Source organism: Peromyscus leucopus, chromosome 2, assembly GCF_004664715.2.
Source record: "Peromyscus leucopus breed LL Stock chromosome 2, UCI_PerLeu_2.1, whole genome shotgun sequence".
In the NCBI taxonomy this organism is placed as follows: Eukaryota; Metazoa; Chordata; class Mammalia; order Rodentia; family Cricetidae; genus Peromyscus; species Peromyscus leucopus.
The window spans coordinates 98501981-98528947 of NC_051064.1; the positions used below are offsets into that span (position 1 = coordinate 98501981).

The following is a 26967-nucleotide window of genomic DNA, read 5'->3' on the forward strand; positions in this document are numbered from 1 at the left end:
AAGGACAGACAGTGAATAGCTGATGGGAAAAGCAGGGGTAGGGGCATTCACCAGGTATTAAAGGTATGATAGTTAGCTTTAATTTTCAATTTGATTGTAAACAAGAGTCACCTGGAGAGTTTTATTTGAGGATTGTCTAGGTGCCAATGGCCTATGGACATGTCTGTGTGTGTGTGTGTGTGGGGGGGGGTGTCTTGATTGTTAATTGTGTTCTGAGCCCCACCCTGAATATGGGCGGTACCATTTCATGGGCTGGGCCCTGGACTATATGAGTGAAGAAAGCTAGCTGAGCAAAAGCAGCAAGAAAGGATGTGCTTGTTCTCTTTGCTTTCATTGTGAATGTGATATGATGAGCCTTGACTTCCCCAAAATGATAGACTATAACTTGGGATCATTAGCCAAATAAACCATTTCTCCCTGTGTTACTTTTTGTCAGGATACTTTATCATAGCAACAGAAATGAAACTAGAGCAATAGGTACATGCAGTGTTAAACCATCTAGCTCAGCTTACATGCAGTTTCATGGAGTGTTCAACACAAGAGTGGAGTTCTCGATGATGAATGCATCTGAATACATTTGTTTATGCACATGCATATATGGTTGGTTTTGTTTCTCTAAAATGCTCCGACTTACACCCAGATGCAAAGAGAGAAACCTGTTCATGAATTTACTGAGATTTGGACAGAAAGGATAACTGGATATAAGAATTTACAGAGAAGCAGAAACAGAAAAAAAACTTTTTAGGCCAATGGACATAAAATCAAGGAGGAGGAAGCTATTTTGGGGAAGATAACAGGTTTTCTGTATTGAAATCTTGGGAGGTGAGTGCAACATCCAGGAGACACATCTGAGGAGAGTTTAAGTTGGAATTTGATTCAATTGGTTTTACTATGAAGTTTCCTGGAGTCAAATAATTAATTGAGCTCTCCCAGTGAGCATGTTTACAGTAAGTTAAGTGGCTGTGGCCTTTACCCTTTGGAGCATCCATATTTTAAGATCCACAAACAAAGAGGCTCTTAAAGGAGACAGGAAAGCAGTGAGGAGAAGGACATGAAGATCCAGCATGAAATATTGAGTTGATCTCTCAGTTTCCTATATGTCCACACCTACTCTATTGTTGTCTACTCCAAGACATTATGTTTCCAAAGCCTCTTGACATTCAGGGCTCCCTTGCTCCTCCATAGTAAGGGCACTGATTCCATACTTCTGTCCTCTAGGTGATAGGCATCTCTCCTGTCCTGGCAGTTCTCCATTAAATAAATAAAAAACTTTTGGGGAAGTGGAAGGCTGAATTAGCACTGGTTGGGTGTTAAAGATGCAAAGTCTGATTTTTCACTCACTTGTCATGTGATTGTTGTCCCTGTCAGGCATTAGTTTCATAATCTGTGAAGTGAAAGTTGCAGTTCCTGCTTCCTTGCTTTATAGGATTGTACAGATTGTATAAAAGCATTAATATCAAGTCTTTGAAGACTATAAAGGTGTATAACAGCATTGAGAGACTCTTGTTGACTTACATAATATGCATACTATCCATTGAGAGAGGTGATAGTACTATGGGATTTGAAGGAATAGTTTTAGAGAGATTAATCTTTCTAAAGGAGCACAGCTGGGAGGTTGTAAGGACAGCAGTCAAACTCAGGGTTGCCCGATGTCATATTTCTTAGATTCTGAACTGCAACCTTATTTCCAAATATACATAGTAGTGTCACATTCAAGGGCCAAGTAAGCATTGATGAATCTGTCAGTTGCCATGAGATGGTAATGCTCTTATGATTAGGAAGTTAACTGTAGTGTGAATTAGTAGTTTACCTTTCTGTACAACACCTCTAAGGTAGATGAGGGAGGAGAGAGTGCTTATAAATATAGCTTGTGAAAATACATGGCTTGTACAGTAGAATTATTTTCATTGACAGGACAAATCCTTTTCTAGTTGGGTTTATTTACTGAATTCAGGTCTTTGATGTTTGGATGTTTTCTTCAGCAGTAGCATAGATAAAGTCTATTTAATCTTTGTGTTCCAAATAAGGTCTCCTTCCTGTGGAGCATGTGTTAGCCAGCCCAGGCCCAAAGCCCCCTCTTCCTTCTGAACCCTGTCTCTGAATAGTCATTAGAGACAGATATATGACCACACAAAATGCTGTGATAAAGTTATGAGGCTGACTCACCAGGCTTTGGTATCAGACTCATTACATTATTGTCATACATCATATTTTTAATTACCTTTCCTTTGCTCATATCTTTCTCCAGCTCCAGTGTCTAGCTTTAAATTCGTTACATCTCCGGAAGCTTTTTGTCATGTTTTCCCCTATGAGTTACACTTGTCCTTTGCCCTCTGGAAGAAGTTTGTCGTTTTTAAGATGGATTTGGGCAGATGTGTGTAGAATCAGTATAATCAGTTACAGTGATGGAATAGAGACTCTCAGCAAAGGTCCATGTGAGCTGGGTTTGCATCAAGGATAGAAGATTGAGAAGAAGAACAAGTGGGGAGGTCAATCCATGCAGAGGCAAGAGCCCCAACAGAGGCATGGAACCAGAAGAGCAGAATGAGTTGAGGAACTTAGGGGGAAAAAGACAGCAAGGGTAGAGTGAGGGTTACCAGAGAATCCTGGAAGATGATCCTAGAAGGAAATCCTAGAAATCTATGAGTGGGCTGGAGTCTGATAGAGCCCCAGGAGCTAGCCTCAGGACTGAGAGTGGCTAGACTCTAGGCCACAAGAACTGTTGAACATTTTCAACAAAGGAATGAATTGTTAGAGCTTAGCTTTTAGAAAGATGCCTCTGGTGCCACAAATCCCAGTTTATTTGCCTGTCTGCCCTGAAGCATTGTTAGTGTTTGCTCCCTGTCTGCCGATGGGAGTCTGCAACACACAATAGTTTATTTCATCCCAGGAAGGTATTGGTTGGACTTCTGCATGTTTTCAGCATCATTTTCTGTTAAGACTGACATTGAGGATTGGGTTTCCTGAAATATCTCACCTCTCTGGGCTGCCAGCCCATGTTCAAATTTCAAAACTTGAATATAGTGTCAGGGTTAAGTTTTGTTTTTTTCATGGGTAGTTCTAGAAAATATGATCAGTATGGAACTTGGAATGTGCAGGCAGGATCATTTATTGTATGTGAAGTTAGGGAGCTCTGGTCCCTCCCTTTCATATATACCACAGATAACCCAGATAGAATTTCTTCTAATTAATAATAAACTAAACCCAATTTTTTCATGTAGCCCCTGCATCCTGGTGCCCTTTCTATAGCTGTATTGTTCCCCATAATCTCCCTCAGCATTTAGAAGAAGCAGAAACCCTACACCTTCTAGAGACACCACAGTAGGACCAGGATGACTCTCCTTTGCTCAAGGCTTCAAGGCTATCCTGAATCCTGGTCTTGAATCTTAGGCATAACTTTTCTGCCCCTCCCCTTTTCAGAGACCCAAAGCTATGTGAGTTTTGAGTAGTAGCCTCTTCCCAAGAAATGCTGTGGTTTTATGAAGTAATAAATGAGAGGGGATGAGCTGTTTTCCTTGGTTGCTTTCAAACCAATGGATTGCTTAGCTCAAAAGACTGCTGCTGCAATGTAAAGCCTTGAGTGCCAATTCGTACACCCCAAATCACTGCTGAGTCTTTGTTTCTTGAAAAGACTAATTTTTGTCAGTTCCTTGGTATCTGGAGGACAGAATGACTTAACCTCTTCAGCATCTGAAGCTCCTACTTGATGAGACACAACTGAAGTTGACCTGGGTGGAGAGCTTGCACTCTGCTCTCTAACCTTTGCTCATGCATGGAGGTTCGGTTAAGTCCAAAGAAGTTAAGTAAGTCACCCAAGATTGACATGGGAATCTCTGAAATATTTTTGGAAGAGTTTAGAGCTGTTGTTGTTTTCCGCTCATGTAAAGAATGGCAGAAACTTCGTCAAGACATTTCCAAAGGCCTCAATCCCATAGCTCTGCTAGGAGCCAAGATGGCTGTGGCCACACAATGCAAGGAATGAGCACTCACCTCAGAGCAGACACCTTGGGTGACTTAGGGACAAGCTCTTGGAGTCTAACCCTCAGTTCCTACATCTTTAGGTATGAATATTGTATATTGCCTTCTCCTTTTTGAATTACCTCAAGAATCAAGGGACACAGAATATGGGGACAGTGTTGTACATTATGGAAGGAACAGGGCAGTCACTGTCCTGAGGTAGGTTCAGTGGACACAAGAAGATAATTAATTCAGCAAGTCATTGATTGGGACTTCACTGACTAGGAGGATGAAGGACAAAGAAATTTCCATGAAGAACTAGGTAAAAATCTATCTTCATGGACAAATATGACAATTGATGGCAAACACTTTTATATCCCATAGCTCAATGGGAGAATTTTATGGGAGCCTCTGAGCCATCCAGTCTCTCTAACAATTGTCAGGCTTCCAGACACATCCCTGTCACTCAGACTCTTCCCCTTCCCTTTGTTGGCCCAGTCCACAGATTTTGCATTTGTAGAGAAAGCAGGGAATATTTGTTCATTTCTCTACCATGACCATGTGCATTCTTTCTAAATTTCTTTTATTTTTTGAGATTATAACATAATCACATAATTTCTCCCTTCCATTTCCTTCCTTCAAAACCTCTCATATATCCTTCCTTGCTTTCTTTCAAATTAATGGCTTATTTTTTTTCATTAAGTGTTTCTACATACATATAGTATATGTATATATGTATGTGTATTCCTAAATACATAAACACAACCTGATGAGTCTATATGATGTTGCTTGTAAAGATGCCTGATGCTTTCTAGCGTGTTGGTTCTGGTTCCTCATTCTATGCCGAGGATAACTGAGGTCTCTGGGTTTGGTCCATAAAGCTGGTCTGACCTCAGGAGGAAATGCTCACTCCTACCCCAGGACATTGCCAAAAGCCTTGAAGCTCTCTAAGAGATGTTCTCTTGAATATCTTTGTCCACAGCCGCCATTGGTGTGGATCCAGGCAGAAGACTCATCATGTAGGGTCATTGGTAACCCTACATAAACCCTAACAGAAACAGTTGTTTTCTCAGCTCAGGATGGTTGTTTGGCTTTGACTAGAAGTAGTGGTTGATCTGTAGTGGTTTGGCAGTTGGGCATGGTGACTGGCCTTGCATAGTTGGAACTAAGGAAGGCGACTGCCTTTTCCCTGACCACCAACTGTTGCAACCACAAAGCACATGGAAATAGGTTTTTGAGAATATCTAAGAGGCATACTGGTATGACTCACATAATTTCAAAGGCTGCTACTTTCTGGTTGTGACTTGTTAAGTGTCCAGGGTTATAAAAGTTCATAGCTGTGTTAGGCATATTTTGTAAATGGTAAGTTTTGTTTTATTTGATCTTAAGATGTATGAATAGGTAAAAAAAATTTAGGACCCACTTCTTCCTCAGCAGAGGCTTTTGCAAACATGGTAACAGAATGGTTGTAACACTGTGGCCTTTACATCTGACTTTTCAGTGCCCTTATTCTAATAGAACCATGTACTGGAGACAGTTCTTCCACATGGATTTTCAGTAAGTAGGAAAACACCAGAATCTGAAGATAAAAATACGTAAAAGCCAGATATGTGTCTGTAAAATTGATGTAATAACTTCTAGCACTTTTGTATTGCTCAGAGAAGTCACAGTCACAGAAGGGTACAGGAAGGAGAAACTAAGTAATCTATCTAGTAGTTCACTAGATTTTCATTGCACCACACAGGTACAATATGTTCATTTGAAGCTGGCATCACTCCCTTTAGATTCCCCAAATAACCCCGAGCCGATGATAAATTCTTTTTTAGTGTCTTGTAACAAAGAATAATTGAAAGAAGAAGACATAGTGAGTTGGGTGACAGGTAGTCTTTCTTGCTCTGTTTTCTGTCATCTTTACATTCTTCACCTTGAGACGCTTCATCGTTTCCAGTTCACCGCGTATCTAGTTTCATTTACAGGCAGAACTTGAATGGCTTCATTTCAGCTTTGATTTTAAAACCCTGGGAGAAGAAATGTGCTTAGCTTAGCTAAGTCACATGTCTATTGCTGGCTTAATCAAGTGCTTATCCTGAGAGGACTAGAGTTCTGGGGTATCTACTCAGCAGCCGAGAGTCCACTCAGTCTGCCAGAGGAGAGGTATCCTGGTGACCGAGGCCGATGAAACTATTGACCTCACAGAGGTTCCAGAGCAGGAGAAATGAAGCATGTTACCCTGATAATCATGTGTGTGGAGGTGTGGAAACTGTCATAACCTTAAGTAGGAAATCTTGGAAACTTACCCTGGAGATTAGTTGTAGGGTTACCCCAAAGGACAGGAGGACAGGAGTCCTGGGAAGGAGCAGAGTAGTAAGTGAGCAGTGACTTTTTCAGACAGAATTGGTAGGGGGAAAGAAAAGCCCAGCAGCAAGAAAAAAAATCTGGCTATTTGGCAATATAGAATAAAATAAATGTCTAAAACTGTTCCAGCAGTTGCTTGATTTGACTGTGTGCTGACTTAGGTTGCAACTTCTTTGAGTTGCCTTTAGTACTAGTTGGTATGTGGAGAATTTACATGGCAAGGCACATTTAGATTCCCTAAGTCTTTAGTACAGTTTCTCTCCAGTGCAGAGCTGTTTAACTTCTTACTCTTACATCCTCTTGCCTTTTCCAAGAAGCTGGCTTGTGTATCCACAGAGTATGCCTTCTCCCTGTCCAGGTTGCAAAAGGGGACAAAGGGGAGATTATGATCATTTTTGGAAGGATCAATAATTGCTATGTTTTCTTTCCTATATAAATACTACTTTTATACCACACTCCCACAAGCCCTTGAACAGATGTTTTCATGAACATTATTGGCTCTGTTTTTGTTTTGAAAAATTTGAAACATTTTTGAAAGAGGAGAGGAGTTGGGGGAAAAAATCTCATAATTGATTCTAATATATATTTAATTTGGCAGAACTTGAGAGAGACTTGCTGGGACAAGGCGGGACATTTCTTTGATCTCCCAGACTTCTTATCATGGAAAGCAACAGGTGTCACAGCACGGTATGTTAATTACATGTTGGATTTTATTTGTGTTCTTCCAATCCTGGGTGTCTGTATATATATTGCTTTCTTAACTCGCTTTGACTGGATGCACTGTTTTTACATCTGCATGTGATTTTGCATACTTGAAACATCTTGAATCTATCTTCTGCCTCCACTGCACATGCTCGTGTACCATTGTCCCCTATCTTGCTGGAAATTTGAGTATCCAAGGTGAATACCATTCATTAAAATTGGACACATTTGAAGGAGATGTTAAAATTCACAGGGTACTACAACTCTATCTGAAGGTGCCTTCTAAGCGGCAAATTAAAGAAAGAAAAAAATATACTGTAGAAATTAAGGTAGGAAGTACGTGCAAGGAGGTGGATGTTAACTGAATGCATGTATTATGAACTTACATCACTTTTTATGGAAATATACTAGTATTATCCCAAACTACAGCAGTACCTATGTTAAGTCAGTGGTTATATTTGAGTAACTTACAAATTTTAAAAATGAACTCTGAACCGCATGAGAGTACTTTCACAAAATACTCATTTACTATGATGTTGTGGCTACTGTAAGTGGGTAAAAAGAGAGATCTAGGTGTGAAACCTCAACATGGCAAAGGGATGGTCATTTTGACCTCATCTTCGAAGTTTAATTGGACTTTTTTATTGGACTTTCTTTTGGGACCATCAGCACCCAAATAATGACATGGAGACTTATTAATTATGAAAGCCTGACCTTTAGCTTAGACTTGTTCCCAACTAGCTCTTATAACTTAAATTAACCTGTTTCTATTAATCTACATTCTGCTATGTGGCTTTTTACCTCTCCTCCATTCTGTGAGTCTGACTTACTCCAAGTCTTGCTGGAGTCTCTTGCTCCTAGATTCAACCCTTCTGAGTCCCCTACTCTGCCCAGAAGTCCGACGCCTAACCTCTTCTGCCTAGCTATTGGCCGTTCAGCTTTTTATTAAACCAATCACAACAATGCACAGTGTATGGATATCCTACAACATCAAGGGGATGTGTGAAAATGATGGGTCTTCTGAGCTGAGAAGGAATCAGGATCTAGACCATGCAACAACCTCTGAGGACAAGAAGCAGCTGGAAAGAACAGAGAAGGCTGTGTAAGTTGAAACAGATGCTCCTGAATGGAGTAGGTAGGCAGACATCATAGCTCAAAGTCAGCACCTTCAGAGGGGCAGATCCCCCTCCTCTCCTTAGTTAAGCTCAGGAAGAGCAGAGAGCAGCAGCAGCTTCTCTTCTGCGTGTTCTACTTGGTAGGATTGGGACCTTTCCTTGGGGTAAGCTGATAAAAGTGATAGTTAGGCACAGGGGCCCCCCAGAAACAAACAAGGATGCATTCCATAATTACTTCATTCTTCATGTCACCCTTCCTCTGTCACCCCAGGGAAGGAATCATTAGTTAGAGGTCCCTCAGAGTGGAGCTGGTCCATGTGCCTATGATGATGACCATGGCAATCCTTAGTTCTCCACCCTGCTTAATAGAGAAGGCTGGAGATCTGCACTTTGCCCTAACCAGTGCAACTAGTCACATTGAAGCCCACTGTGGAGAGCAGTGTGTGGGTGAAGTCCTCATCCTCAGTATTGCTTTTTTTTTATGGTTTGGCATCATCTAAAGCTATTTCTGGGAGGGCCTTTCCTTAGTCGGTCTTTCTGCTTTTATGCAGTAATGAACAAAATGTTATATTATTTTAGCCAAATAGATCTATTAATAAAATCATTGCTACTAAGTTCTGTGTTAGCAGGGCTGAAAAATGAAGCCAAGATGGAGTAGCATCTGGGACCATGGCTTGCTACTGCCACAGCCTTTTTGTCCTCTTCCTTCTCCTCCCTCCTCCCCATCTCTCCTTCTCTCCCTCCCTCTTTCCTCCTCTCACCCTTACCCCCAACTTTCTCCCTTTCAGTTCAGCTCAAGTTTTTGAGTTTCTCACTGGTTCTTCCCAGTGACGTTGGATGTTGAGCACACTCATTTCCTGCTAATTCTGACACCAGTGCATGGGCTTTCAGAGGCTAGCCCTGACTAAAATGAATTCCATATCATGGCATGCTTACATACACTATGGTCACACTGGGATGTGTGCTTCTTAGTAGTTGTGCGACCATCGGCATATCTCTTCTCTTTTTTGAATGTCACTATCTGTATTTTTAAGTTGGGATCATATTCCAGTGTGAGCTTGTGAGAGTCCTATTGAAACTATTTTCCAAACTAGCTCTTTCATAACAAGCACCTGAATCACTCATTGCATTATTTGCATAGTAAGTGTGTTTGTGAACCTTTGTGTGGATGTCTAAATATGAAGTTGAGTGTTTTTCTTGACGGTTCTTTATTTTTATTTGTTGAGACAGAGTCTCTTGCTAGACTCAGAACCTGTCAAATTTTGGCTTATTAGTTTTAAAATAATTGACTGTCTAGTTCTCTCTTTCTGGCAGAGTCTTTACATTAAGTTCCAGTGCACAGAAGTCCTGGTGGTCTTACCATGTTCCGTCTACAGTAAATAAGTTGTCTCTCCAGGCCTAATGTGCTCTGCTCATCTGTGAATCCTCTTGTAGTTAAGTGAGAATTAGATACTGTGGATAAATATGCAGTAGGTACTATTAAATACCAAGGCATTTACAAACAGAAAGTCCCTACTGTCTGTCCCATCTCCTGGAACAAGGGAGATGAGGCCTGAAATGGAATGTGTCAATGCCAAAAGAACTCTGGGCAACAGAGCAGGAACTTGGCACCCTACAAGTCAAGGAGAGGTTCAGATTTGGTGTTCATTTGGCTCATTCATGTGCTTGTTTTGGGTGGCTTTGATGAAGTGAGAGCCAAAAAAGCTAGAGGGTGTTTTTCTTTTTTCTTTTGTTATTGCAGGCTAACAAGGATTGAATTTCACCTGGTCTAAAGGTTACAAACTTGTTTTTGGCAATAACAGTGTAAGAAGGTCCTGCTTCCGTCTTCCTCCTTCTCCCCCTTGAAATAAAGTGGAATTTTGTTGTTTTCTTCCAAAATGCACTGAAAAAATCAATACTGGATCTGTGATTGATTTGTAATTCAGGTCTACCCTTTCTACTGTATTAATGAGAAGTTACTGCTACTTTAATAATAATAATAACGATGATGATGATAAATGATTATCGTTTGTCAAGGGCCTTTCTTTTATCTACGGTAAGCATATTGACAAATGTTAACTCCATTGGTACTCAACAGCCATCTGTTCAAGCAGGTGGTGTTAGTACTATTTTGCAATTTAAGAATTGATATCGAATGTGTTACTAATTTGCCACATTCTTGCCACTGAGTGGGTAATTGTTCAGATCGTGAGAGATGGTTAGTCAGAAATGTGAATAATAAAATGGTTCATAATCAGGCAAAAACATATTCATGTGCATTCATATATTTGTATGTATATATCCTCTAAAGGGATTTGGGGTACTTTTAGTAAATGAAATAAAAACCGGGCTGCATGTACAGTCATCACTCACTGGGTCAATGCACACTACAAAAGAAAACAAACAACAAAGAGAAACACCAAAACAGTGATTAAAACATTTAAAAAGTCAGAAAAAAGAGAAAATATTAATACAATGACTGAGTTGATGTTGAAAACTTTGTAGAAGAATATGTTTCTTTATAATTTTGATAGTTTTGTTTGTAAGCTTCCGGGAGGCCAGAATGAAAAGGGAGCATGGGCAGCCTGACAGAAGCGATGAATACATGTAGCTGTCTGGAGACCTGGAACCTTGTCTAACTTAGTGGATCTGAGAGAGAACTTCCCCACATTATTAAAGGTTCATGATAATCCATAAATTATTTATAAGTATGTTCTATTAATTCCATTATAATTTCAAATAAGCACTTAAAAATAGTTTTAGGTTTACAAGAACATTGTGAATATGCACAAAGAGTTCTCAGATGCCAGATGCCAAATTTCCTGTAACTAATATATTAGTATATGGTATGTTTGTTATAATTAAGGAACCAATGTTGATATATTATCATTAACTATATTCTTTGGTCAAATTTCTTGATATAGTGGTATGTGACACTGTTCTTGGGAGATATGAGTGAATGACTACTCCTCAGATAGGGAACCAACAGCAGACCAAAATACAGATACCACCACCAAAGTCCACCTTGATGAACCAGTGAGCTTGTTGCTAGGCACTTAGAGGAATGTGGGTGATGGATTAGTTACAGAAGCACAAATCACTCAAAGACAGCTGCACCACAAAACCCCAACCCAGATGGGTGTCAGCTCACCAAATCTGCCCAGTTTGCAGGCAACTTGACAGGTTGGAGAGTGTCTCTTCCAGGCAGCTCAGCTGGTTTCTGCCTTTTCCAATCAGCTTTGCTGGTCTGAATGTTTTAGGTATTTAGCAATGTCTCTCAGCAGTCCCTACTGCTTATATACGCTTGGAGAGGGAGAGTCCTAGTAAACCTGGTCAGTTTCAGGGGCTTCCTGAAGCATTTGTGTTGTTTGTTTTTTGAGGTTAACGAGCTTCCCTACAGGATAGAATGTTTCACCTCCCCTTGAAACATCCTGCGTTATGACCTTACCTCCAAGGTAGAAGATTTTATACAGATAGAATTTGCTACATGACACCTTTGTTTTTAATCTAAACAGCTTTCTTGGTTCCACAATACTGTATTGTTTGGGCACATCTCTTTTAGCTTCCTTTGGCTGTCCTAGTTTATCAGACTTTCCTTGTTTTGATAATCTTGCTATCTTTGAAGCATGTAGGTCCTGGATATTGTGGGATTCTCCCTTTTAGAATTTACCTTATGTTTTTCTCTAGATGAATATGGATAGTGTCTGTTCTGGGGAGGTAACATAGCATTGTCATCACTGTCAATTCTGTCTGTCACCCTGTTGGCACTTGCCTCACTTGCTCTGTGTTGTGTTGTACTCCTTGGGATGGCTTCACAGTATACAGCCCACACTTACAGAGTGAATTATTTTCCTTTAGCTCCTGGAGGGCAGAGAAGCTGCCTATATCATTGTGAATTATTTTGTATTGGAGAATGGTCTTTTCAGTTCACTTGTTTTTATTGACTTGAGCCAAAAGAAGTGGATGACTAGGCTTTTCAGGTGCAGGAGAAAATGTGTGTTTTGTTCAGAGGTTATGTGCTACATTGTCTGGGACATTTGTATACTCTAAGGGAAAATGGGGCTGAATTTTCTAAAACTTTGATGTTATTTTCTCTTGTATTTGTATCCTTTTATTTTCTTCTCACTTCTACAACATTATAAAATTCTGTGTAGGTTCTCACTGAATAGTCTTTCTCCTCTTTTGAAGATATGAAATTATGGTCTTTAGGAACTGGATGTGGTGACTCATGCCAGTAAATCAAGTCCTTGGGAAACTGAGCCAGGGGGATTGCCATGAGTTCAAGGCCAGCCTGAACTACACAGTGAGCTCCAGGTCAGCCTGTGGTATAGGATGAGATTCTACCTCAAAGCACTAAGAATAACAATAACAAAACCCTGTAATCGCCTTTAAAATAATATCAACCATTTTCCTAATTCGATTAGTTTTCTGTGTCTCTGTGCATTGGGTTAATAAAGGATATTATTGTATTGTTCGTTTTCCCATGATTCCTTGCTTAATTTGTCAGGAGATGGTTGTGGTTGGACTATTGATCTGTAGTCATTTTATAAAGTAATTTCCAGCAGCTCAAAGGTAGCAGCATTATTTATAATCTTACTCCAGTTTTTCATTTAATACCTTATTTTTGCTGTCAGTATTAGGTGAAAATAATACTCGTGTAATATTCTAATCATTTAATATACCTATATCCAATGTCAATTTTTTAGGCTTAATATGGGGTTATAATAATTTGAATCCTGAAGTGACCCCATCACCCATGTGCTGAAGGCTTGGTCTATGGTCTGGGTGCTGAGGGGGAAGGGTAGAACCTGTCGGTGGTGGAACCTAATAAAAGACAGGTAGCTGTCCCTTAGCAGGGATATTGTGGTGCTTTCTCTCTCTTAGCTTGCTCGTAGCCATGAGATGAGCAGATTGCTCCACCATGTGCTTCTACCTTGACGTGTAGCAATGGTGCAGGCCTACAGCCCATGGGGATAAGTTACAGACTGTAACTTCTGAAACCATGAACCAAAATAAGCCTTTTCCTTCCACCAATGAATAACCTCATGTATATTGTCGTAGTAAGAAAAAGCTAACCATCCCAGGGATCTTCTTTTAATTAACATTTTCTTATTAAATGGACCTGATCACCCCAAAGCACCAACCTTCTGTGTAACTGCAGAGCCATTTATCACTTAAGGCAGTTAAAATTAGTCTTCATTGTTGGAACCTTTTGCAGGTAGGTATCCTGCTGTTGAAGGTTTTGAGTGTCACATTGGGGTTCTGACTGAGAGCAACATCATACAAAGAACATAGGCTAAGATATGAAAAGCTACCCCATTTGTTATCTTAGAAAATACCCGCTTACCTCTAATGTATAGAACTTTGATATACTGGGTAGATAATAAAGCTCAGAAGTTCAGGGTGAATGCCATCTGCATGTTCAGGTGTATGTATGCACATATAGCTACTGGGCAGGGTGGGAGACTACACATACCAACTCCAGCTTACATATTGGACTACGTTTAGCAGTCTGGATACAAACCTGCTCATGTGTCCCCACCCAGTAGCTCTGGAAGTGATCTGTTCACACTGGGGAATAGGAAGTAGCATTAGCTTACTGATGTCTAGGCATGCATTACCACCTTGTCTTTAATACAGTGACTCAGAATGTGGCCTAATGTGGTCTCTAGTTTCTCGGTTGTGGTGGTATTGTGTTCTCCAAAATATTGTGCACCCTAATAATCTTATCTGGAGTCAGAGAACAGAACAGCCACTAGATACAGAGGCTATAAAATGGTGGCACTCACGCCTTTAACCCTAGCATTCCAGAGGCAGAAATCCGTCTGGATCTCTGTGAGTTCAAGGCCACATTGGAGACAGCCAGGCATGGTGACACATGCCTTTAATCCCAGAAAGTGAGCCTTTAATCCCAGGAAGTAATGGCAGGAGGCAGAAAGGTATTTAAGATGTGAGGACAAGGAACTATAGCCTGGTTAAGCATTCAGGCTTTCAAGAAGCAGTTCAGCTGAGATTCATTTGGATAAGGACTCAGAGGCTTCTAGTCTGAGGAAACAGGATCAGCTGAGGAACTGGCAAGGTGAGGTAGCTGTGGCTGTTCTGCCTCTCTGATCTTCCAGCGTTCACCCCAATACCTGACTCCAGGTTTGTTTTTTATTAATAAGACCTAAGGGTTGTGCTATACTCGGTGATCAGATACACTTTCTTATCCTCTTGTAGAAAAGTATGAAGATAGGGTGTGAGGTCAGCTGTGTATGCTGGTGCTACACAGAGGGTACACAGCTTGGGTGGAAATCTCCTCCACTCTATGAAGGAGAAGCTTCCACACTGAGATCTGTCTCTAGTGGTGTGTTGCAGTCTGTAATTTTTTTCTTAGTACTTGTCTTCCTGACTTCTTTTTGCATTTGTATATCTGAGATAAGACATTATAATTAAAATAAATTTATCTTATTATCTTTATTGAGATGTAATTGGCATACTATGCAATTTGTCCATTAAAAGTATACAGTTCAGCCGGGCGGTGGTGGCGCACGCCTTTAATCCCAGCACTCGGGAGGCAGAGCCAGGCGGATCTCTGTGAGTTCGAGGCCAGCCTGGGCTACCAAGTGAGCTCCAGGAAAGGCGCAAAGCTACACAGAGAAACCCTGTCTCGAAAACCCCCCCCCCCAAAAAAAAAAAAAAAAAAAGTATACAGTTCAGCCAGGCGGTGGTGGCGCACGCCTTTAATCCCAGCACTCGGGTGGCAGAGCCAGGTGGATCTCTGTGAGTTCGAGGCAGCTGGACTACAAGTGAGCTCAGGAAAGTGCAAAGCTACACAGAGAAACCTGTCTCGAAAAACCAAAAAAAAAAAAAAAAAAAAAGGTATACAGTTCAGTGGTTTGTTTATATTTAATTATGGTATTCTATGGCATATAATTTCCCAAGTATATGCTATAGTGGTACTGATTATATTCACAGTGTTGTATAAAATGTCACCATTGTTTCCAAAATTTGTTTATCGTGACAAACAAAAACTGTCATTGATATCTCCTACTGCAGCTTTTATCAACTCCCATTAATCTTCAATCTATTTTCTGTCTGTATACATCTGCCTGTTCTATATAGTCTGTGTACATTATTGGCCCTTTTATGTCTGTATTATTTTGCTTAATTAATGGCATTTTCAAGGTTTAAGCTCATTGTTATACATGCTTGAATTCCCTTCTCTTTTATGACTAGACAGTAATATTCAATTTCACACATATTGCATTTGCCTGTCCCTTCATCTGTTGATGAGCATTCTGGGGAACACTTGCTTGGTTTCTACCTGTTGGCTCTTAAAAGTCATGATGCAGTGAATGTTGGCAATTTAGTTTGTTTTCTGTTGCTCTAATCTGGGACTAGATAATATGTAAGTAAAAGAGAATGTCTTTTAGTTCACAGCTCAAGTTGTTTACTCATCTTCTGTTTAGGGCCTCATGCTGAGTCAACATACAAAAGAGCCCAAGTGAGAAAGAGTGGAAGCTGACCCACTGCATAAGATCCTGTTCTGTTGATCTCTAAATCAGTCCCTAGTCTCAGTAGGACTAACCCATTATCAAAAAGACATCAGTCTGTTCTTGAGAGTTGTGGGTGCCATTTGTAGCTGAAGTTTTCCTGGTTCTGCCTGGCCTACGGTCAGGACAAATCTCTCTCACCTGCCAGCCCTGCAGCTGCTCGGACCCAAGCAAACACACAGAGACTTATATTACTTATAAACTGTATGGCCATGGCAGGCTTCTTGCTAACTGTTCTTATATCTTAAATTAACCCATTTCTATAAATCTATACCTTGCCACATGGCTCATGGCTTACTGGTATCTTATATCATGCTTTTCATGGCGGTGGCTGGCAGCGTCTCTCTGCCTCAGCCTTCCACTTCCCAGAATTCTCCTCTCTCCTTGTCCGGCCTATACTTCCTGCCTGGCACTTTATTTATCCATCAACCATCCACAGCAGAGAGTGCTGCCCCTATGATCTGCCTTCCCACTAAGATCCTCTCTCTTAGAGATCTGCTATCTCTCAGTACTGTAAGAATAAGAACCAGGCTCCTCACCCATGAACCTTTGGGATCTACAATGTCCAAAATGTGACAATTAGTTTATAAGGATCTGTTCAAGTACTTGCTTTTTCGTTCTTTGAAGTACCATCTTGGAGTTGAGGCTGGTTGATAAAGAAATTCTGTGTGTAGCTTTTTCAGGAGCCAGCTTTCTACTTGCAGCTAAGGAGAATTCCAGTTTCCTCAAATTCTTGGCAGCACCTGTTTTCTCTCCTTTCTTTAAAAAAAAAAATAGCCATTATGATCAGTGTAAAGTGGTCTCTTGTTGTGATTTAATAGTCTTTTTAAATCTTAGTGTTCTCTGGTTCAAAATGAAATTGACTGAGTTTTGTTCATGGTCGTGGGTAGGATGTTTTGGCTAGACCTTGAAGGCAGAAGCAGGTATTCATGATCTGTTCCGTGCTGATGCATTTTGATTTGCATTGTTTTATGGTTGTATTGAAGGATGATTTCTCAGAACAGTGCTAGATAAAACAGCCCTTCTAAGTTCTAGGAAGAATGATTCAGTCTTATCCGATCAGCTTATTCTTGAATATAGTTAATAATGCTGAGAAATGACCTGTAAATATGAAATTTCATTTACCCTTATTTTTGGAAGATAAGGAAGACGTTTCTACTCTCTTTAGAAGATGTATAACCCTACGTCTTCACTCATGAGTAATAGAAACAATTAAAAATTAAAAATAGCAAAGCTATAAAGGTTGATTCTCTCCTATAAATAAATCTAGAGAAAGTCTTTGGACTATTGTAAGGTTCCCATTAATTCTTTTTACAGTTTTTATTTCTCTGTCTTCAACTCTGAATTCATGCTTGAGATTACTTCATGGTCTAGGATATTTTTGTAGTGTCCATGATGAAAGGATGGCATGGGTACATATGGTGTGCCACACAGCTGAGCTAGCCTTATATAAATGATCTTCCTGGGAGATCTGTGTAACACTTGTATTTATATATCACCGACCAACACCTAGGTTTATGGTCAAAACTAGTCAGAGAGAGGCTTCTGGTACCTTTCTACCCAAATAAACTTGGAGTTATCTTACTACTAAAGAAAAAAAAAGCTTCAGGTGGTGGTGGCACATGCCTTTAATCCCAGAGTCAGAGCCAGGTGGATCTCTGTGAGTTCAAGGCCAGCCTGGTCTATAGAGAGAGTTCCAGGAAAGGTGCAAAGCTACACAGAGAAACCCTGTCTTGAAAAGCCTCAAGAAAGAAAGAGAGAGAGAGGGAGAGAGAGGGAGAGAGAGAGAGAGAGAGAGAGAGAGAGAGAGAGAGAGAGAGAGAGAGAGAAAGGAAGGAAGGAAGGAAGGAAGGAAGAAAGAAAAGAAAAAAATGACAGTTGCTATTGGACAGGTTAAAAAGGCAATCGCAAAACTATCATTTCTTGATAAATTGCATTGATCAGTGTCCTAGATATCAATTTATAGTATTTAGATCATAATCACAGAGAACAGTGTGTGTGGTGCTTATGGGGAAGATGATAATGTCTGAGGCAACCTTAGCTTAGTTTCTGTCATTCCCTCATCCACTCATGCATTTACAACATGAGTTGTAACATGCAACAGAGTACCCATGAGATACTAATTAAGCAGTTGGAAGCTGCACATTTCTTGAACTCTTAAAATCCATATAAGTAATGGAGCCAGGAGCTTCAGAGATAGCCTAGTGGGTAAGAACATGTGTTTTTCTTGAAGAGGACTTTAGTTTCCAGTACCCATGTTGGGTGGCTCATGACTACCTAAAACTTCAGCTTCCGAGGATCCAGTGCCTTCCTCTAACCTCCACGGTCCTGCACTCATGGGCACATACCTCCACACAGACACATAGTTAGAATTATTTTAAAATCTTTTGAAAAAATGAAGTGGAGCCAAATGGTCTTTAGCTCAAACTGTTCACTGATATTATTCACGTGGGTGGCCTTGGGGACATATTTAATCCCCACTAATCCACTTCCTCTTACTGAAGGACAAAGTATCAGTTTGTTTTACATAGAAAATACAATGCAATGGGTAGGATCTCTGGCAGTTTTATCTCACATCATGGTATATGACAAGGAACATCTCCATTTGTCCTTACTTTTGGTCAAATTTATTTGCTTATTTTAGTATTATATTAAGGCAAATTCAAACTCAGCTAAGTAGCCCATGTGAGGGAGTAAAGTGTGAACCTTTCAGAAACCAAGTAAACTTGTTTGATGTTCCCACCAAACCCTCCAATTTGGAAGTTCTATCTTAGTGTCTTTAGTGAGGCATTGAATGAAAATAATCCAGTGCATCAGAGCTATTGTGAGTGTAAAAACATAAATGCAGATTCCTTTTGCCAGATAGCTCAGGGGCTTAAAATCTGGCAAGAATAAGAAAACAGACTATACTGGGCCAGACAGGGGTGTCTGGGAATATTATTTTAAAATGTGTTACTTTTGTTTATGTTGCATTTGTTTAACTCTGTTAAGCTGTGTTACTGTGCCTGTCTAAAACACCTGATGGTCTAATAAAGAACTGAATGACCAATGGCAAGGCAGGAGAAAGGATAGGCAGGGCTGGCAGGCAGAGAGAATATATAGAAGGAGAAATCTGGGAGGAGAGATCTAAGATCTAGGATCCAGAGAAGGAAGAGGACTCCAGGGGCCAGTCACAAAGCTACACAGCAAGCCATGGAGTAAGAGTAAGATTTACAGAAGTAAGAGAACAGGAAAAGCCCAGAGGCAAAAGATAGATGGGATAATTTTAAGTTAAGGAAAGCTGGCTAGAACTAAGCCAAGCTAAGGCCAGGCATTTATAATTAAGTATAATCCTCCCTCCATGTGTGATTTATTTGGTAACTGGGTGGCAGGTCCCCCCAAAAAGAGTAAAAACCCCCAACAATGTGGGGGCAAGGAGTGCAGTGAAGATTAAATGTCATGTCTTCTCATCCATGCTGAAGAAAGCCCAGGTTCTTGAGAACTTCATTTTTATTGCTGTCCTATGTAGATACAGGCATCTCTCCATTTCTTTGGGTACATGGAAGCAGGGAGGTCAAGGTGGCTTCTTTCAGTGTTTAGAAGTAGAGCAAATCCAGGTGGAAAAGGTTGAGTAAACATCCTCATATTTGCCTTGAGGTAGAGTTGCCATGTGTGACTGCAGTGACTGTGAGGTACACCCTTTGTTGAGACCCACGAGTCTGACAGTGTTTGGTTTCTATGGTTCTTCCCCAAGTTCTCTGCTGCATACATATAGACATAAATTTTGTGTGCTGGTGAAAGATGACCACCAGCATGATGGTAATTTCCCAACTGAGCCACCCTATAGCTTTTCTTCTACTTAACCCTTTATCTTTTGAGGCGTTGAGTCATCTTTAATTTAATCGTTTAATTTGGTAAAGTGGAGCAGTTTTAGAATTTGGTTCCTCATTTGCAAATAGGTATGATGGTATAGTCTCTGTTGACAATGTTGGAACTGTGAACAAGATACTGAAAGCAAAAGTATTTACCTTGAGGGTGAGACCAATAGACGGCCAGTAAGGTATTTGCACTGTAACTTACTTAGGGAGTACCTTTTCTTGAAACCAGGTCTCTCTCAGAATGGCTATTTTTGTAGACTCTTATATTACTATGTTCCCAGGGTGGACCCCTCTGCCAGTGGACTATTTCTTGGGTGATAATTGGACCTTTGAATTATGTTGTTCTTATTATTTTATTCTGGTAGCTTTCAGAATCTTCCAGTGTGATTACAGGTGTCAGCGCCTCATACTGGAGTCCATGACACAGCAAGGTTCCCACAGTGATGGGACACAAGGGATGCAGAAATGATGTGGCTGGGAGCTCTAAGGACTTATCTAGTACCATGGGTCCTGATTTTTAGTTTCCTCATCTGTGAATTGCAGATGAGATGATTTGGTGAGATGGCTTTGACCAGCTTCCCTTTGGGTTTTCTTTAGGCTCTTTCCCTTGGGAATAGCTCATTAAGTCCAATCTAAGAATTAGACCTCTGGGATCCACACTCCTGTGAAAGTTCTGAACCTCTTTTCTCTTCTTTTCCTTCCTCTTCTGCTTAGTTCCTTTTTAAAAATTAATATACCATCTTTTTGGTGTGTTCATTTTCCTTTTCTCTCAAGGGCCTTTGAAGAAAAATTTTAAATGTTATTAAGAAACTGCTGTCAGGAAACCCTTTGTTCTAAAGTCATTTAGAAGATTGCTTTCAGTTTTGTTAATGCAAAAAAAAAAAAAAAAAAAAGCCAACCTTTATTTTTAAAATGTGCCAAACACTGCATTCATTAATGAAAACTGTCAGCTTTGTTTATTGCCCAGGTCTTTTTCCTTTCAGAATTTGAGCCCTCTCCCCAGGCTTTCTAAACAGTCTCCAGCTCATCCATCCTCCCAGGTTCCTTACAGTTTTAAACCTTTCTGTTTCTTATCTAGCAAGGTAGCCTGTCATTTAATATATTCCAAAGGCCACTTTCACTTGTTTCTACTGCCTTTTACCTCTTCCCCAAACCCCATCCTTGCTTTAGATTCTGTATAAATTGAGCTGGAGATAGTTTCAAAGAGGTGCTTGGGCTTTTCATTAACATTGGCAACCCATCTGCTTGGGGTTTTGCTCTGCAGTCTCTGGAAGTCAGGTTGGCTAGAGTGGGGTGGGGAAGGAGACTCTGAACTAGATGTGTTCCTGGCGGCTAGCCCTGGAGCCTTAGAGCTCTGAGCCAACCATGAAGTCATTTTTGAATTTAAGGAGACTCACTAAGCCAAGGCAGTGTCTCTTAATTTGACAAAGGAAAAGCTGCATGATAAGCAACTCTCACTAGGAGCTCTGTGAAACTGGGAGATCCTAAGTCTAGATTGTGCTGAGGAAACATGGCGAAGGATAGGTTTCTTTTCTGCTGTTTGCAACTTCTTTCTCCCCTGTCTTTTCTTCCTTACTTCTTTGGCCAATTTAGCCCTGCAGTCTGGCCTCTGCAGTGGCTTGATGTGAAATTTGAGAAACATATGTAGTTTTCTATTTCAGGAAAGTGATCTCAGGGATTGAATGTGGCTTTTTTTTTTTCTTTCTTTTTGGCTGTTAAGCTCTGATCTTGCCCAGTGTGGTTTTTTTTTTGATGATGGGAAAGAGGGTTCGAAGTGCTTTTTATCAGAATTTCATGCAATAAAACTTTAGGATTGCTTTCTTTACCTTGGCCCCCTATCCCCTCCCAGGCCCACGGCACAGTGTCATCTGTTCTGTTGAAGTGGGAAGAAACACACATTGTTCCCATTACAATGGCCTCATTGCTACTCGCACACCCGGAGAAAAACGGCCACTGTGTCTATCCATCACAAAAGCTATTTTAACTGTAGTTCAGTGGAGGACTGGGGGTCTGTGTACTGTTTTACAGAAAGGAAAAGAGATCCTTTAGGGGAAAGCCTGCCTTTGTTTTGTTTTGGAAAAGAGACAGACTCCTGGCATTTCAGTTAGAACCATCTCCTGTGAGCTGTGCTTCTCTCCTCTGAGTGTCTGCAACAGAATAAGGCGTGGCCCAGGCTTCTGAGGTGCATCTCAGCCAGTGATGAGGAAAAGGCTGTACAAGTAGAGGTCTATCCATTAATGTGACTTGCTTCATAAACACAGTGGTGTGCTTTTCTGTCTGGATATCCAGAGAATGCCTGCTGAATTAACAGGCAATAATAGACTGTAATGGAAGTTACCACAGGACATGCTAGGGGTGGAGAGAGACAGACCTGTCTACACCAGACTGGATGGGCTTAGGGGGAAGACAGAGGAGAAAGCCAATGGAAGGTTTATCCTGTGGGGAGGGAGCTACATTCTGGGATATTGAGGATTTGTCCTAGGTGGTCCTGATAGTGTGCCAAGGACGTGTTCTGGATCACAGAGCTGCTAAGGAACAGAGGCTGGGTCCACACCTAGGAATGCCTCTTACTGTGATCTTTCTTGCAGGGAAGAAAGGGTGAAATTTCTAGTTCTTTTTACACGATACTCAAGTTTACTTCCTTTGATGTCTTGTAGTGAATTGCCTCTAAGCCCAACATCATCTCTCCTGTTTGTTGAAACCATTTGGAAAGGTTTAAGGGATTGTCTGGCCATGGTGCAGGTGGCATTCAGTGAAACAAATGCAGAATTTAAACATCATATAGTACAGTCAGTTGCTGGTGAGGGAAGGTTTGGCAAGTGTCCAAGTTGGAGTCAGAGCCCTTCTGCCCAAGCATTTCTGATCTCTGACTAAAGGCACCTGTATCCTCAAAGCTAGGGTGATTTTGTTTATTTTTGTTTTTTCATTATAAATACATATTCATTCTGATCCTTGGTTTTCTGTTCATAATCTGGTATTTCCTTTTTCTAAAGAGCCTCCACATATAAGTTTCTAGTCCTAAAAATCCCAACTTTGCCTTTGGGAAGTACTGCAAAAGCATCCTTCATGGGAGGAAGGAAGTGGGCTCAGGGATGAGCAGAGTTTGGATGCTGGAGTGAAAAGCCACCAAACGACTTCACCGTCTTTGCACTCTATTTCCTTATTTGTCATCATTGCTTTGTTTGCAGGTTGGAAGCGATCATGTGTAGAAAGCTTTTAGTCCAACAGGATGAGGATTGAATGCATACCTGTTGCCTTCATGGCTCTTATTGCCAAGTAAGGCTCAGGTGGCTGGTGCTTGATAAGAAGGCTGAACATAGAAACATTAGCCTTCAAGAGGTTGTCACTGCATGGACATCATGAGATCTACATTTAAACCTACTTGAGAGACAGTGAGGTGGCTCAGCAGGTAAAGGTATTTGCTGTCAAGACTGATGACTAAGTTTGATCTTGTGAACCTATGTGATGGAAGGAGAGACCCAACATCTTCCTGGGAGTTGTCCTCTGAGTTCCACATATGTGCCATAGTGATGGTGACTCTCCCCAATAAGTAGATAAATAAGTAAATAAATAAATAAATTTAATAAAATATTAAAACCAATGTTATGTATTTGTTTCCCTGATGTCTGTGTGGATCAGCCTTTTGTTGCTATAGTAAACCCCTGAGTTAGTTTATAAAGAGAAAAGATTTACTTGGGCTCACATGAGTAGTTGGCCCTGTTCATTTGGGGTGTAGCAAGGCAGTACATTAGGAGTATCAGAAGAAAATTGTTTGTATCACAGCTATATGTGAAGGAGAGAAATGAGTTAAAGATTTCCAGTTAGGAGCCGTCTTATAGGAGTTTCCACCACTGCTTTCTAGTGCTAAGTTAGAAACCAAACCGTTAAACACACGGGCCTTTAGGAAACATTTACGTTTTAAACCGTACCACCATTTTTGAGCACTATGCACATAGCTTCAAATACACTTTTCATAGCACCCAAACTGAGCTGCTTTCGTCTCCCCACATTGAATACAAACATTTCTGTCATGTCAGACATCCCCCAGGCTTGGGCAAGCCAGCCTTTGTATGTCTTGTCTTTATGCACACTGTTTTGCTCCTGAGATTAGTTGCCCCTTCTATGTGGTCATCTGTTGACCATCCTTAAAGATCCACCTTAAAAATCAGGTTGTTTGTGAAGCCATTCAAACTGCACTGGGTGGTTAGAGACATGTCTTATATTTTGGATCTTGAATTTTTCCCCTCCCCTGCCAGACCTCATGTGTAAAAGGCTTGGTCCCCCAGGGAGGCACTTTTGAGAGATGATCAACATTTAAAGGGTTAACACTAGTGTGAGGTCTTCAGGTCCTGGGGCTGTGTCCTCAAAGGCAATAGTGATTGGGAGCTTTGCAAGTCTATTTGCCTTTCTTCCCACAGGTGAGAAGGCTTGCTCTGCCATGCACTCCTACCGTGATGGCCTGCCTTGCAGCCAATCACACTGACATCAGATCTTCCCTTTGTGGAGTATTCCATGCATTTCTTTATATGGTGAAGAGCTGACTCTCTCTCCCCCCATTTTTCCTGTAGTTCTAGCCTTTCTCACACTGTACTGTAATTACTTCCTGCCATACTTCATCTTGAAGCTCAGAAACTCACTGAATGACTTGTTCTGATTTTTCACCTTCATTGCTGTTTATTCAGTGTGCATAACATCTGTTAGACAACCTGGACCAGCAGATTCCTGAGATGGAGGACTAGAGGGGTCAGAAATAGTAAAAAAAAAAAAAAAAAAAAAAATAGGAGAGTTGAGGTCAGGAGGCCTCACCCAACCTATGTCTTATGTGAAACAGTTTCCTCCCTCCCTCCCTCCCTCCTCCCTCCCTCCCTCCCTCCCTCCCTCCCTTCCTTCCTTTTTCTAAAGAAGAACAGCATCTTATATACCGTTTGCATGGAAAAATAGGATAGAGTCAGCAGAAAGCTATTATGCAATGGGACAAAGTTAGCATGATAATCAATGTTGTACAGAAGGAACATAGGTTATTTCAAATGTACACAGCGGCCTTGGGATTGATAACCATCATCCTTTGGGAGGAAGGGTTGGCTTCTCAGGGTTCAGAGTCACAGGTTCCTCAAGGCCCTGGCCCTAAGCCATTACTGACCTTGCCAGTCATGCTCCTGGTTTTATGGTTCCTTGTCCATACATCTGTGCCTAGGTAAGGCCTTGGATTGGCCTGTCTCTCAGATGCTGAGAAATTTGGAAAGATAGCTCGGAAAGAGTTGTTCTTTTATATTACTGTACTTAAAAGACATACTTTTGTTCCAGAAAAGCTATATGGTATATAGGTTACATAGAATTATATTTTGCCATCATGGATTTTCCAACTGGAAAAATGTTTTGAAAGCCTGACTGGTTTCCTACTTGGGATGGCTGTAGTGTGTCTTTGTTTCCCTACTTTAATCATCTAATCAAGCAGATAGTGTTTTTAAACAGCTCCTTATGTATATCTTCTTTGCTATTCTATTATGTGTGTGCAAGGACTATACAGCTCTGTCCCCAGTTGGTGTCAAATTATGATTTGGTGAAGCACAGACCACACTTACGGTGATGGTGCTATTAGAGTGTAATTACTGGAGCTAAACATTTCCTATTGCCTATCATGTGTTTTAGTTAAGCTGAGGTTTTTATAAGACATGTAATTAAAAGAAAATTAGTACCTTTCAAAGTAATAAAAGTTATTGTAAGCTTAGGTTAATTTCTTACGAGAAGAACATGGTAAGGGAATTTAGTACAGTTTGAGTGCACAGTGTCTCTAAAGTATACAGTGGTAGAGTGATGGCTCAGGCCTTCACATGGACTCAGTGTGAGTCGATGGCTCATTAATAGCAGCTACATTCAGAGTGAGCACTATGGAGGCACACTATCTTCTATAGTGCGTGTGGGCGTGTGTGCATGTGTGTGTGTACGTGTGTGTGTGTGTGTGTGTGTGTGTGTGTGTATACATGTGTGCACTTGTGTGTGTTTTTCTGTTCAAATGTGTTTAGGCATACACATCCCTGCCATTGTGTTATAGTGGACTCTAGTATTCTGTACAATGACATGCTATGCAAAATTCTAGCCTAGGATCTCTCAGTTCCACCACACAGTGTAGATACAAAATGAGCTATCACATCTTGGTAAGTATACTCTGTGATATTTGTTACCTAACAATGCATGTTGTGGAATGCATTTTTATTGTTAAACAATGCATGACTGTTCATCAATAACCTTAGTATCTTGTGTTACTACTTACTTGTGTTAATGTCTACTAGGCACAGATATATTTTATATGTATCAGTCCCTTCATTTTTCCCAACATCCTTGTGTTATATAGTATACAATGCCCATCTGTCTCTCTCTGTCTCTCTCTCTCAAGAGCATATTCTATTATTATTGTATCAGAATATAGTATGTTCTCTAGAAAGGGAAAATCAGGCGCAAAGAAGGAACCTACCTGTGTTTACACAGTTAATGAGTCATAGAGCTGGGATTTGAATCCCAGAATTTAGGCTATTTGCCATTATGGTATATGCTGCCTCTGATTGGTACCTATTAATTTTTTTAACTGATTATGAAAGAATCAAACTGAAAAGTAGTTTTCTATGCTAAGATTTATTATGTAAACATACACCCCGAGTTCACTGTTCTCTAAGGGTAGGACCAGATAAGTATCCTGTGAAGATGAATTACAAATGCACCTTCTATATTCTCAACCCCAGCCCACTGAATTTGAAATGCCCAGAAGTGGGACAGAATGGTCTGCTTTAGCAGATTTTCTGGGAGACTTTGATGTCTGTTAAAGTTTGAGACCTACTGTTTAAAACTCAATTATTTTCTCTGGCAATATATTTCTTTTGTATTCTTTAGAGAATTGCATGTTAGGGGAACCTCACTGGGAATTGTGTTATATTTGTGTGTGGAAACCTAGCTCTGTGGATGTCTGTTCTAGAGTTTCTAAGAGTTTGGAAGTTTGGGTTTATGTGTCTTGATGTGCTGTGGTTTCTTTTTGTTTCTCCCATCGGGGCTGATGGCTTTCAGGATCGTGGAACTTATATAGTATAAACCCTGCTGTATTCATATCAGCTGTCTCAGACTCCCCTCTATGGTAGTGAAGATGGAGCTCATCACTGCAGGGATTACAAGGGACAGGAAGTAAAAGTGCTAGGAAGTGGGGAACCAACATTGTGCAGATCCATCATGTGTCTCAGCAGAGCCTCAGCCTATTGACTGTTGGATAGTGTATATGAAAGACAAGAATTCCCGGCTTCCAACTGAACTTCTAACTGGGTCCAGATTGTTTATGAAGTGTAAGAGTCTCTTCATTGTCAAATGGGGGTACACAGACCTACTCACTGTAGGTCACATCATGAGGATTTGTCAGATAGGTGAGAGACAGGTATGTGGTGCTGCTTTGTTGAAGGAAAACTTAGAAGAGTTAGGTTTATCCAC

General features: G+C 40.7%; 1 protein-coding gene across 1 annotated transcript in view; it reads left to right on the top strand.

The window, feature by feature from the left end:
- Positions 1-26967, top strand: part of Fggy (FGGY carbohydrate kinase domain containing) — a 398183-nt gene that overhangs the window by 66168 nt on the left and 305048 nt on the right. The window contains 1 exon segment of the mRNA XM_037202717.1: positions 6911-6999. Coding sequence (XP_037058612.1) covers positions 6911-6999 — 89 coding nt within the window.